This window comes from Sus scrofa, chromosome 6 (assembly GCF_054392235.1).
Source record: "Sus scrofa isolate SSC_HxYL_T2T_F1_AM1 chromosome 6, Sscrofa_HxYL_maternal_Yorkshire_Landrace_v2.0, whole genome shotgun sequence".
Classification (NCBI taxonomy): domain Eukaryota; kingdom Metazoa; phylum Chordata; class Mammalia; order Artiodactyla; family Suidae; genus Sus; species Sus scrofa.
Window position 1 is genome coordinate 11,390,115 of NC_139388.1, and position 13,419 is coordinate 11,403,533.

The 13,419-nt window shown below is 40.8% G+C and overlaps 1 protein-coding gene across 19 annotated transcripts in view; it reads left to right on the forward strand.

Annotated features, from left to right (window-relative positions):
* Positions 1-13,419, forward strand: part of ADAMTS18 (ADAM metallopeptidase with thrombospondin type 1 motif 18) — a 476,216-nt gene that overhangs the window by 453,924 nt on the left and 8,873 nt on the right. For all 19 annotated transcript variants that reach the window (XM_084959538.1, XM_084959530.1, XM_084959544.1 and 16 more), the window contains one exon: positions 1,625-1,837. In XM_084959538.1, coding sequence (XP_084815664.1) covers positions 1,625-1,837 — 213 coding nt within the window. The remainder of the gene's footprint in view (positions 1-1,624; positions 1,838-13,419) is intronic.

Genomic DNA, 13,419 nt, shown 5'->3' on the forward strand with positions numbered 1-13,419 from the left:
AATTGTAAATCCAGGAAAAGTGCTTGCATGGACATGGCGATGATGAAGCTGAAAGAGCTTCAGGGATGGAGGGAAGCAGGGTCTTTGAGAGTTCCTAAAGCGGCCAGCCAGTACCTTCAGGCACCTGTTGGGCAGGGGACACTTGAAGATGCCTCCTAGAGTTCTAGCTTGGGAAACTTTCATGTTCACAGGCCTAGGAAACATCAGGAAAGAAGCCAAACCAGAAGTGTAGGTTGGTAACCTGTGAGACGAGGTCTCTGCTCTCATGGAGTCTAGAGTCTGGTGAGTGTGACCGAGGCCAGGACAGAGGAAAGGTCACTAGGAGGGATGGTGAGGTCCAGTAGGGAAGAGGCTTCTATCCCAACGCCTCTGGGTCTTTTCCATCAAGGCCTTTTTCTTCTGTGTAGATGCTAAGTAGAGAGCAGTGTGTCCACCTTTCTCTTCACTCATTTTCTTGAAGAGATATTATAACCTCATGGCTCAAGGCTTCGGCTCGAATCAGTCTTAAGCCACTTGAAAGCAGCCTTCCGTGTTTCCTATGGATGTGACCATTGGGCTAAGCCCCGCTTTCCTCATCTCAAGCACATCATTTCATGTGCAGTGGAGCCAACACTTCCACCTCCCTCGTAGAGGTGCTCTAAGTATGGAGCTCAGCATTATCCTTAATTGTTTAGGATAGTGGCAGTGATGCTGGTTCTTACTGATTTAATCAGTTCATCAAGGCCTCATACTTGTTTAAAAGACTCAAAAAGAGGAGTTCCCGTTGTGGCGCAGTGGTTAACGAATCCGACTAGGAACCATGAGGTTGCGGGTTCGGTCCCTGCCCCTGCTCAGTGGGTTAACGATCTGGCGTTGCCGTGAGCTGTGGTGTAGGTTGCAGAGGCAGCTCGGATCCTGCATTGCTGTGGCTCTGGCGTAGGCTGGAGGCTACAGCTCCGACTAGACCCCCAGCCTGGGAACCTCCATATGCCGCGGGAGCGGCCCAAAGAAATAGCAAAAAAAAAAAAAAAAAAAAAAAAAACCTCAAAAAGAGAAGGACGGAGGCTGATGAAATTAATATGAGAAAACCTCTTTTGCGGTTTTGTGCCATAACACATCTTAAGGTTCCTTCTCAGCCAAGAGAGAGGCAGGGTAAAAATTAAGGATCGTTATTATAGGGCAGTTCTTCCTACTCAGCTGCCCCTAACCCCAATCTCTGTGCCCTGCCTCCTTGGCCCAAACTCCCAGATCCTCAGAGAGGCCTTGGGTAGACCCGTACCCACCGCTGTTGACCCCCAAAGTACATAGAGACCCTGACCTCGTCCTCTGCTCATCTGGTCTTTTCTTGGGAGTTTCTCTCACTCGCCTCCACGTGGCGTCTCGTGGTCCCCCTGGGCAGAGCCTCCTTTGGTTGCATGGTGCTGATGAACTGTCTGACTCTGGCCAAGTGACTGCAATTCTCTGGCCTCTACAGCACGAAGGACCCAGTGTGGTGGTTTTAGAATCCTTGTGTTCATGTGGTTGACCTTCCGAGTCCATCCCTATGAATTCACACGGATGGTGCATCCTTAGGTCAGAGCACAAGTCTGCTCAGCTGACTTGATGGTGGAGCCTGCACCCTGACGCCTCCTTTCTTGGCCCCTAGTGTTCTGCCAGCTGTGGTTTGGGTGTGAGGAAGAGGGAAATGAAATGCAGCGAGAAGGCCTTCCAGGGCAAGCTGATAACTTTCCCCGAGCGAAGGTGCCGCAACATTAAGAAACCAAGCCTGGACTTGGAAGAAACCTGCAACCGAGGGGCGTGTCCAGCCCGTCCAGTGTACAACATGGCGGCTGGGTGGTACTCATCGCCATGGCAACCGGTGAGTGCATACAGACGGGGGGGTTGTGTGTAAGTGAGACTCAAAGCGGGGGGCAGTTCGCAACTGCTGCTGTTGGAGACCTGTTCAAGCAAACAAAACAAGATCCTGAGTTCCTTGGCCAGTTCTACCACCTGTGTGGTACTGGGCAGGTTCCATCATCTGTAAGCCTCCATTTTCACATGGAGAAAATTAAGATGATAGTGTGTTTTTTTTTGTTTTTTTTTTGTTTTTTTTTTGTCTTTTTGCCATTTCTTGGGCCGCTCCTGCGGCACATGGAGATTCCCAGGCTAGGGGTCTAAACGGAGCTGTAGCCACTGGCCTACACCAGAGCCACAGCAACGTGGGATCCGAGCCACGCCTGTGACCTACACCACAGCTCACGGCAACGCCGGATCCTTAACCCACCGAGCAAGGCCAGGGACCAAACCTGCAACCTCATGGTTCCTACTCGGATTTGTTAACCACTGCGCCATGACGGGAACTCCAAAAAATTTTTTTTTTTTTGAGAGTGTCTTTAAGAACTAGTTTTTTTTTCTGAGTAAATAATATAAAGCACTTAGCACTATGTGACGGCCCTGGGCTAATATTCATGGTTGTTGCTATTAAAACCTCCACTAGAGCCTCCTCTATTTTGGCAATGCTGCACAGAGTCTAGACTCATGCGGGTTTTATGTCATGTTTCTGAATAATGTAAGTATAGCTAACATTTGTGAGACCATATCTGTCCACCATATGCTACGCATCCTCTGTTCCCTCCTTTCCTCCTGGAAACAGTCTTGTGAGTGGGTATTATTGTCCCTATTTTGTGGATGAGGCACGTAAAGCTCAGAGAGGCAGTTCAGTCTAGGACACACAGCTATTAAGCTCATCAGATTTTAGAGGCACCCTTACCCTGAAAAGACTTGGAAGCAACTTTAGATATGTTGGTTTGGTTCTTCTGAGTTAGGACTGGTGTGTGAGGCTAAGTTGGAGAGAACAGTACGTCCTTCAGGAATCCAAAGCTGTGTTTTGGTCCCTGCAGTGTTCCATCCAACAGGTGTTACTGGCTCTTCAAAGAACCCACTGGCTTCAGAGGTGCTACCTACCTCATCATGAATCACAGGGGCCAGGGGCCAGGGGCCAGGTGGATGTGTGTGAGCAGCAGTGTGTAACTATGTCTATGTGTGTGTGTATTTGGGAGGATCTGGAACTAAAGCATGGAGGAAAGGACAGGACATTAGCATAAAATTGTGTATCTGTAATTGGCTAGGCACTGTACCAGGTGCTATGCCTTTGGTTAGGTATTTCTTTTGAAAATTTTTATCATGACTTTACTCATTTAACAGATTTGAAAATTGATTTGTCTAAAATTATTTAGATCAGGGGGATCAGCAAATAATTCCCAGGAGGCTACATCTTCTCCCCCAACAGCTGCAAAAATTTTTATTAGGACACAGCCATGCTCATTTGTTTAGTTATTGTCTGTGGCTGCTTTCGTGCTACAGAGGCAGAGCTGAGGAGCTACAACAAAGATCATATAGCCCATCAAGCCTAAATTATTTACTATTGTGGGAGGAGAGGTCCCCAGATGGCAGAGTAGGAGCTCACCTTCTCTCACAGGCACCCCCAAAAAGCAACTCTTTACAGAACAGTTGGCACCAAAGGCCATAACTTACCAGAGAAGATCTTCTACAACTCAAGGTATCAAGAATGAACCACAATGAGAAATGAGGAGGCACAGTTGCAGTATATCCCCAGGTGGGCAGCTCACAAATGGAACAACTACAATTTTCCGAGCTTCTCCCCAATAAGTAAGGGGTCTGCAGCAGGAAGACAAGCCCTCAGAATGCCAGGCTTTGAAGGCCAGTGGAGCTCACTTTCAGGAGTTCCAGGGGGCTGTGGGAAACAGAGACTCCACTCTTAAAGGGTGCACACAAAATCTCAGGTGCACTGAGACCTAGGGCAGAAGCAGTCATTTGAAGGGAGCCTGGGTCAGACCAACCTGCTTATGTTAGAGAGTCTCCTGGAGAAGGAGGAGGCCATTGGAGTTCACCCTGTGGACAGAGATGCTGGCATCAAATTTTGGGGAGAGCTGGTCTACCACATGAACATTGGTGCTGGCAAGCACCATTTTGTAATCCTCCCTCTAGCTTATCAGCCTAGGGCTCCATCCCTGCCTGCCAGCCTGAAGGCACCAGTACTGGGACGCCTCTAGGCCAAGCAATTAACTGGGTGCTTGGCCCAGCAATTAACCCTACCCACCAGCAGAGAGGCTGCCTTAAGATTCCCTGATCCCACAGCTGCCTCTGGACACAGTCCTGCCCACCAGAAAGCCTAGGACCCAGCCCCACAAACCAGTGTGCAGGCAGTAGATCCAGGACCCCCAGAGCCCTGCAACCATAGAACCCAGGACTCAGATCCACCCACCAGTAGGTAAGCACCAGCCCCAGAATCCCCTGGGCCCAAGCTCAACCTACCAGTGAGCCTGCTCTAGCCTCAGAACCAGCCTCTCCCACCAGACAGAGGACACCAGCCTCAGGACAACCACAGCCCCATACTCTTCTGTGGCAGGACCCAGCCCACTGATGATCAGTCCAACACCAGCTCTGAGACATTTTGGCTGCCAGCTGCCCTGGGATCCACTCCCACTCACCAGCAGGCCAACACAAGCTTTGAGACATGCCAGACCTGACAGCCAGCAGTGTCAGAAAATGACCCTACCCACCAATGCTCGGATTCCACCTCTGGGACTGCTGAGCTCTGTAGCAGTAGTCTTTGCCTGCCACTGGGCTGGCATTAGCACCAGGACCTGGCTGCATGCACTAGTAGGCAAGCATCAGCCCTGGATCAACTGGACCCTCACTCCATCCACACAGTAACTACCATTAAACCCAGGCTTCTGAATGAGGCAGGGCCTGGTAACCATCTAAACAGAGGTCAGCCACACACGCCAGGTCACCCAGAGTGGTCAGACTTCCACAACTGAAGGACCCATGCAGCCCACTTAGGGGGACCCCTAGAGCATGTAACTCTGGTGACCAGAGAGTAGTGCACTGCTGGGACTACACAAGGCCACCTCTTCAAGGGCAGGAAATGCAACCAACATATGAGGATATATAGAAATTAAAAATGCAACTTAGGCAAAATTAGGCAACAGACAAATACACTCCGAACAAAGGAACAAGACGAAACCCCAGCAGAACTAAGTGAAGTAGAGATAGGTACAAAGTCAGGATTGTAAAGATGATCAAAGAACTTGGGAGAAGAAGGCACGCCAAGGGTTAAGAAGTTAGACGTTTTTGGAGTTCCCGTCGTGGCGCAGTGGTTAACGAATCCGACTAGGAACCATGAGGTTGCGGGTTCGGTCCCTGCCCTTGCTCAGTGGGTTAACGATCCGGCGTTGCCGTGAGCTGTGGTGTAGGTTGCAGACACGGCTCGGATCCTGCGTTGCTGTGGCTCTGGCGTAGGCCAGCAGCTATAGCTCCGATTTGACCCCTAGCCTGGGAACCTCCATATGCCGCAGGAGCGGCCCAAGAAATAGCAAAAAGGACAAAAAAAAAAAAAAAAAAAAAAGTTAGACGTTTTTAACAAAGAGCTAAAAATATAAAGACAACCAAACCGAGATGAAGAAAACAGTAACAGAAATGAAATACACTAGAAGGAATCAAGAGTAGACCAAATGATAACAAGGAATGTATCCCTGAACTGGAAGTCAGTCATGGAGATCCCTGAAGCTGAACAGGAAAACGGTGTACAGAGAGGAGGACAGTTTAAGAGACCTTTGAGATAACATCAGACATACTAACATTTACTGTATAGAGATCCGAAAAGGAGAAGAGATAGAAATGGGCAGAGATCACACTTGAAAGCATAATAGCTGAAATCTTCCTTAAGTTGGGAAAAGAAAGAGATATTGAAATCCAGAAAGCACAGAGTCCCAAACAAGATCAATCCAAAGAGGACCACACTAAGACACCTTGTAATTAAAAAGGCAAAATTGAAGTGTAAAGAGAAAATTTTAAAGGCAGCGAGGGAAAAGCAACAAGGTTCACAAAAGGTAACTCCCAAAAAGTCTATCAGCTGACTTCTCAGCAGAAACTCTGTAGGCCAGATGGAAGTGCCGTGATATATTTTAAATGATGAAAGAGAAAAACCAACAAACAAAAATACTACCCAGCAAGGCTGTCGTTCACATTTGATAGAGATATCAAAAGTTTTATAGACAAGCCTAAACAAATGGGACTTAATTAAACTTAAAAGTTTCTGCACAGCAAACACTAAACAAAACAAAAAGACAACCCACAGATTGGGAGAAAATATTTGCAAATGAAGCAACTGACAAGGGATCAATCTCCAAAATTTAGAAACACCTTCTGCAGCTCAATCCCCAGAAAAACAGACAACCCCATCAAAAAATGGGCAGAAGATCTAAACAGACAGTTCTCCAAAGAAGACATACAGATGGCCAAAAAACACATGAAAAGATGTTCAAAATCACTCATTGTTAGAGAAATGCTAATCAAAACCACTCTGAGGTACCCCCTTACACCAGCCAAAATGGCCATCATCAAAAAGTCTACAAACAATAAATGCTGGAGAGGCTGTGGAGAAAAAGTAACCCTATTACACTGTTGGTGGGAATGTAAATTGGTGCAACCACTGTGGAAAACAGTATGGCGATTCCTCAGAAAACTAAAAATAGCATTACCATTTGATCCAGCAATCCCACTCCTGGGCATCTATCCAGAGAAAACCATGACTCGCAAAGACACAGGTACTCCAGTGTTCACTGCAGCACTATTTACAATAGCCAAGACATGGAAACAACCTAAATGTTCATCGACAGAGGAGTGGATAAAGAAGATGTGGTACATACACACAATGGAATATTACTTGGCCATTAAAAGGAAAGAAATATTGGCATTTGCAGCAGCATAGATGGACCTAGAAATGATCGTGCTAAGTGAAGTCAGTCAGACAATGAGACACCATCAAATGCTATCACTTACATGTGGAATCTAAAAAAAGGACACAATGAACTTCTTTGCAGAACAGATACTGACTCACAGATTTAGAGAACTTATGGTTTCCAAATGAGACAGGTTGGGGGGTGGGAGGATCCACTGAGGGTTTTGGATGGAAATGCTATACAATTTGGTTGTGATGATTATTGTACAACTATAAATATAATGAAATTCAGTGAGTAATTAAAAAAAAGGGTTACAGACAAGCAAAAGCTAAAGCATTAAGCACTATCACACCAGCTTTAATAGAGAAATGTTAAATGGACGTCTCTAAGCAAAAAAGAAAAGGCCACAACTAGAAATATGAAAATTATGAAAGGAAAAATCTCATTGGTAAAGGCAACTATTCAGTAAAGATAGTAAATCAACCGTATATGAAGCTAGTAGGAAGGTTAAAAGACAAAGCAATAAAATCATCTAGATCCACAATAAGCAGTTAAGGGATACACAAGGCAAATAGATATAAAACAAAATGTCAACACACTCATGAGTGAGGAGGGGAATAAAAATACAGGAATGTAAGAAATATACAAGAATTATAAAAAATACAAGATTTATAAAAGTCATTGAAATTAAGAGGTTAGCAACTTAAAATAATCGTATATATGTATATGTGTGTGTACACATGCACACACATATACATATATGTGCATATATACACATATACATATATCACTATGTATATATCTCTCATTGTAACTATAATAGATACATTAAAAAAGAGAAAGAAGGAGTTCCTTTTGTGGCTCAGCAGAAACGAATCTGACTGGCTTCCATGAGGATGTACATTCAATCCCTGGCCTCACTCAGTGGGTTAAGGATCTGGCATTACCATGAGCTGTGGTGTAGGTCACAGACACGGCTTGGATCTGGCATTGCTGTGGCTGGGGCATAGGTCAGCAGCTATAGGTCCAATTCAACCCCTAGCCTGGGAGCCTCCGTATGCCACGGATGCAGCCTTAAAAAGATAAAGATAACAAAAAAGAGAAAGAAATCCAAACATAACACTTAAGGTAGTAATTAAAGAACAAAAAAGTACCAAAAAAATTTTTAAATGCCAATAGGTACATTCTTATCAGTAATTACTTAAAATGTAATGGTCTAAATGCTCTAATTAAAAGAAATATAAAGTAGATGAATGGATACAAAACCAAGGCCTGTATACATTCTGCCTATAAGAGACTCATTTCATATCTAAAGACACATAAAAACTAAAAGTGAGAGGATGGAAAAAGTTATTCCATGTAAATGGAAATCAAAAGAAAGATAGGGAATAAATATTAACAGACATAAAGAGAGAAATGACAGTAACAAAATAATAGTGGGGGATTTAAACACGCCACTTACATCAGTGGAGAGATCATCTAGACAGAAAATCAATAAAGAAACAGTGGCCCTAAATGACACATTTATAAGACCAACTTAGTAGATATATATAGACTATTTAATCCAAAAGCAGCAGAATACATATTCTTTTCAAGGGCACATGGACTGTTCCAGGATGGATCACACACTGGGCCAAAAAACAAGTATCAGTAAATTTAAGAAAACTGAAATCATATCAGGCATCTTTTCTGAACACAATTCTATGAGACAAGAACTTAACTACAAAAAACAAACCGCAAAAAATGTAAACATTTGGAGGATAAACAATATGATAGGAGTTCCCTTTGTGGCTCGGTTGTTAATGAACCTTATTAGGATCCATAAGGATGCAGGTTCCATCCCTGGCCTCACTCAGTGGGTTAAGGATCCAGCATTGCCATGAGCTGTGGAGTAGGTCGCAGACACAGCTTGGATCCTGTGTAGTTATGGCTGTGGCATGGGTTGCCAGCTATAGCTCTGATTCAACCCCTAGCTTGGGAACCTCCATATGCTGCAGGTGTGGCCCTAAAATGGGGAAAAAATAAAATAAATAAATAACATGTATATATGTGTGTGTGTGTGTGTGTATATATATATAATAAACAGTGTATCACTGGAAAAATTAAAGAGGTAATATAAAAACACCTAGAGACATATGATAACAAAAACACTATGATCCAAAACCTATGGGACACAGCAAAAGCAGCTCTAAGATCAAAGTTTATAGTGATACAAGCTTAACTCAGGAAACAAGAAAAATCTCATGCAAGCCAACCTAACATCTAAAGCAACTAAAGAAAAAAGAATAAACAAAAATCCAAAGTTTGTAGAAGTAATCCTAACAGAGGAGAAATAAGTGAAAGAAATTTTTAAAAATAGAAAATACCAACGAAACTAAAAGCTGGTTCTCTGAAAAGATAAGCAAAATGTATACACCTGTAGCCAAAGTTATCAAGAAAGAGAGAGGGCCCAAATCAATAAAATGAAAAAGAAAAACAGCACAGAAACACAAACGACGAGAGATCACTATAAACAACTGCATGCCAATAAAATGGAAGATCCAGAAGAAGGACAAATTCCTAGAAATGTACAAACACACAAGTCTGAGCCAGGAAGAAACAGAAAATATAAAGACCATTTACAAACAATGAAAATGAATCAGTAATTAATTTAAAAAAAAAACTCTCAACAAACAAAAGTCCAGGACCCCATAGCATCACAGGTGAATTTTACAAATACTGAGAGAAAACTTAACTATCCTTATCAAACTATTCAAAAAAAAATCTCAGAGAAAGGAATGCCTCTGAACTCATTCTACAAAGCCAGCATCACCCTGATACCAGAACTAGACAACAATAACACAGACAAAATTACAGGCTAATATCACAGATGGAAATAGATGCAAAAATTTTCAACAAGATATCAGCAAACCAATCCAATAGGATCTTACACCATGAACACATAACTTATCTCAGGGGTACAAGGATGTTTCGATATCTGCAAATCCATCAATATGATAGACCACATTTAAAAAACTGAAAAGTAAAAACCATATGCTCATCTCAATAGATTCAGGAAAAGCTCTGGACAAAATTCAACATCTGTTCATGATTAAAAACTCTGCAATGTGGGTATAGATAGAACATACCTCAACTTAATAAAGGCCATATATGATAAGCCCACAGTAACATCATATTCAACAGTGAAAAGCTGAAAGCATTTTCCCTAAGATCAGGAAACGAAACTAAAAGCTGGTGTGCTCACTCTCACCAGTTTTATTCAATATAATATTGGAAGTTCTAGCCACAGCAATCTCTTAAGAAAAAGCAATAAAAGGAAGCCAAACTGGAAGATACAGTAAAACTATCACTGTATACAACATTATACTATACATAGAAAATCTTACAGACACCACCAAAAAACTACTACAGCTCATCAATTAATTTGGTAATGTTTCAGGATACAAAATTAATAGCAAGAATCTGTTGCATTCTATATGTTAACAACAAACTTTCTGCGAAATTAAGGAAATAATCCCATTTACAATTACATCAAAAAGAATAAAATATCTAGGAATAAACCTACTTGAGGTAAAAGACCCATATTGATAAAACTATAAGATACTGATAAAAGAAATAACAGAGATCATAAACAGATGGAAAGACATACTGTGTTCATGGATTGGATACTGTGTTCATGGATTGGAAGAATTAATACTGTTAAAATGATCATACTACCCAAGGCAATCTACAGATTCAGAGAATCCCTATTAAAGTACTAATAGCATTTTTCACAGAACTAAACAAATACTCTTAAAAATTTGTTTAGAAACACAAAAGACCCTGAATAGCAAAAACAGTCTTGAGAAACAAGAACAGAATTGAAATTATCATGCTCCCTGACTTCCGAATATACTACAAAGTTACAAAATAATCACAACAGTATGGTACTGGCACAAAAACAGACACATAGGCTAATGAAATAGACTAGAGAGGCCAGAATTAAACGCATGCATTTATGGTCAATTAATTTAGAATAAAGGAGACAAGACTATACAGTAGAGAAAAGTCTCTTCAATTAGTGGTGCTAGGAAAACTGGACCATTATATATAAAAGAATGAAATTACTATGTTTTCTCATACCATACACAAAAAATAAACTCAAAATGGATCAAAGACTTAACTCTAAGTCAGGAAATCATAAAACTCCTAGAAGAAAACATAGGTAGAACATTGTTTTTGACATAAATTGTAGAAATATTCTTTTCCATCTGCCTCATCAGGCAAAGGAAGTTAAAACAAAAAATAAGTAAATGGCATCTAATAAAAGCTTTTTCACAGAAAGGGAAACCACTGACGAAATAAAATGACAGCCTACTGAATGGAAGAAAATATTTGCAAATGGTATGACTAATAAGGGGATAATAACCAAAATATATAAACAGCTCATAAAACACAACATTAAAAAGAGCAAACAGCCTAATCAAAAAATGGACAGAAGTGAATAAACTTTCTTCCAGGAGAACATGCAGATGGCCAAAAAGCACATGAAAATGTATTCAACATCACTGATTATTAGAGAAATGCAAATCAAAACTACCACGAGATACCACCTCACACCAGTCAGAATGAACATCATTAATAAGTCCACAAATAACAAATGCTGGAGAGGGTGTGGAGAAAGGGGAACCCTCCTGCACTGTTGGTGGGAAGGTAAGTTGGTACAACCACTATGGAAAACAGTATGGAGATACCTTAGAAATCTGTACATAGAACTACCATATGACCCAGCAATTCCACTCTTAGGCATATATCCAGAAAAAACTTTCCTTGAAAAATACACATGCACTTGCATGTTCATTGCAGCACTATTCACAATAGCCAAGACATGGAAACAACCCAAATGTCCATCAGCAGATGATTGGATTAGGAAGATATGGTGGTATATATACACAATGGAATACTACTCAGCCATAATGAAATAATGCGATTTGCAGCAAAATGGGTGGAACTGGAGACTCTCATACTGAGTGAAGTAAGTCAGAAAGAGAAAGACAAATACCATATGATATCACTTATATTTGGAATCTAATATATGGCATAAATGAACCTTTCCACAGAAAAGAAAATCATGGACATGGAGAACAGACTTGTGGTTGCCTAAGAGGAGGGGAGGGACTGGGGTGGACTGGGAGCTTGGGGTTAGTAGATGAAGACTATTGCCTTTGGAATGGATTAGCAATGAGATCCTGCTGTGTAGCACTGGGAACTATGTCTAGTCACTTATGATGGAGCATGATACTATGGAAAAAAGAATGTATACATATACATGTAACTGGGTCACCATGCTGTAAAGTAGAAAATTGACAGAACACTGTAAATAAGGTATAATGAAAAAAATACAAATCATTATAAAAAAAATTCTACATTAAAAAAAAGGAAAAAGAAAAGATGCTCAACATCACTAATCATCAGAGAAACTGAAAATCAAAACCACAGTGAGATATCACTTCATACCTCTCCATGGCTATCATCAAAAAGAACACAAATAACAAATGTTGGTGAGGATTTAGAGAAAAAGAAACCCTTGTACACTGTTGACGCGAATTTAAATTAGAGCACGTACTGTGGAAAACAGTATGGACATTCCCCCCAAAACTAAAAATAGAACTACCATATGACCCAGCAATTCCACTCCTGGGTATGTATCCAAAGAAAACAAAAGCACTAATTCAGAAAGATACATGCATCCCCATGTTCATCACAACATTATTTACAATAGCAAAGATATGGAAGTAACTTAAGTATCCATCAACAGATGAATAGATAAAGAAGATGTGGTATAAATAGGAATACTACTCAGCTATAAAAAAGAATGAAATTTTGCCATTTGTAGCAACATCAATGGACCCCAAGAGTTATTATGCTTAATGAAGTTAGAACAAGACAAATACTATTTATAATCCCTTATATGTGGAATATAAAAAAATATAGACAACCAGTGATTACCAGAGGGAAAAGGGGCTTTAAGCAATGCAAACTACTATATATAACAAACAAGCTGCAAGGATATATTGTACAGCACAGGGGATAAAACCAATATTTTATAATAACTGTAAAGGGAATATAATCTATAAAAATTTTAAATCACTGTGTTGTACACCTGAGACTAATATAATATTGTAAATCAACTATAGCTCAATAAAAAGATTAAAGAATAAAAATATTTACTGTCTTGCTCTTTACAGAAAAAGTTTGCCAACGTTTCGTTCAGATCACTTGATATGATACAGCTGTATGTGAATTTGGGGCTAATTCCAAAAGTCACAGTCTTTTTACCTCAGTGTATTTTCTTCCTCCCAAATATTGATCCATATGGTGATGCCTGTCCAAGATGAAGTCCTCACCTGTCCGCAATAAAATAGAAAAATAATAAGGATAATGCAGTGAATTTTTTAAAGCAAAACATATATAGAAAATCAATTTAAAGGGCTTTTTCCTAATATTTTCTTGTTTATTCTTATGTTATGAAGTATCTTGATACATGTGCCTGAAAAATAATAACTTGACAGTTCTTTTTTTTTTTAACTTTAATTTTGCAGTGAAATGATTGACTTTTAGGAAACATCATATCCACCATGCTAACTCGGAATTTGGCTGGGCACCTGAGGACATTAATTCCAAGGCTGTCTCATAGTATTATTTCTTTTGCTGT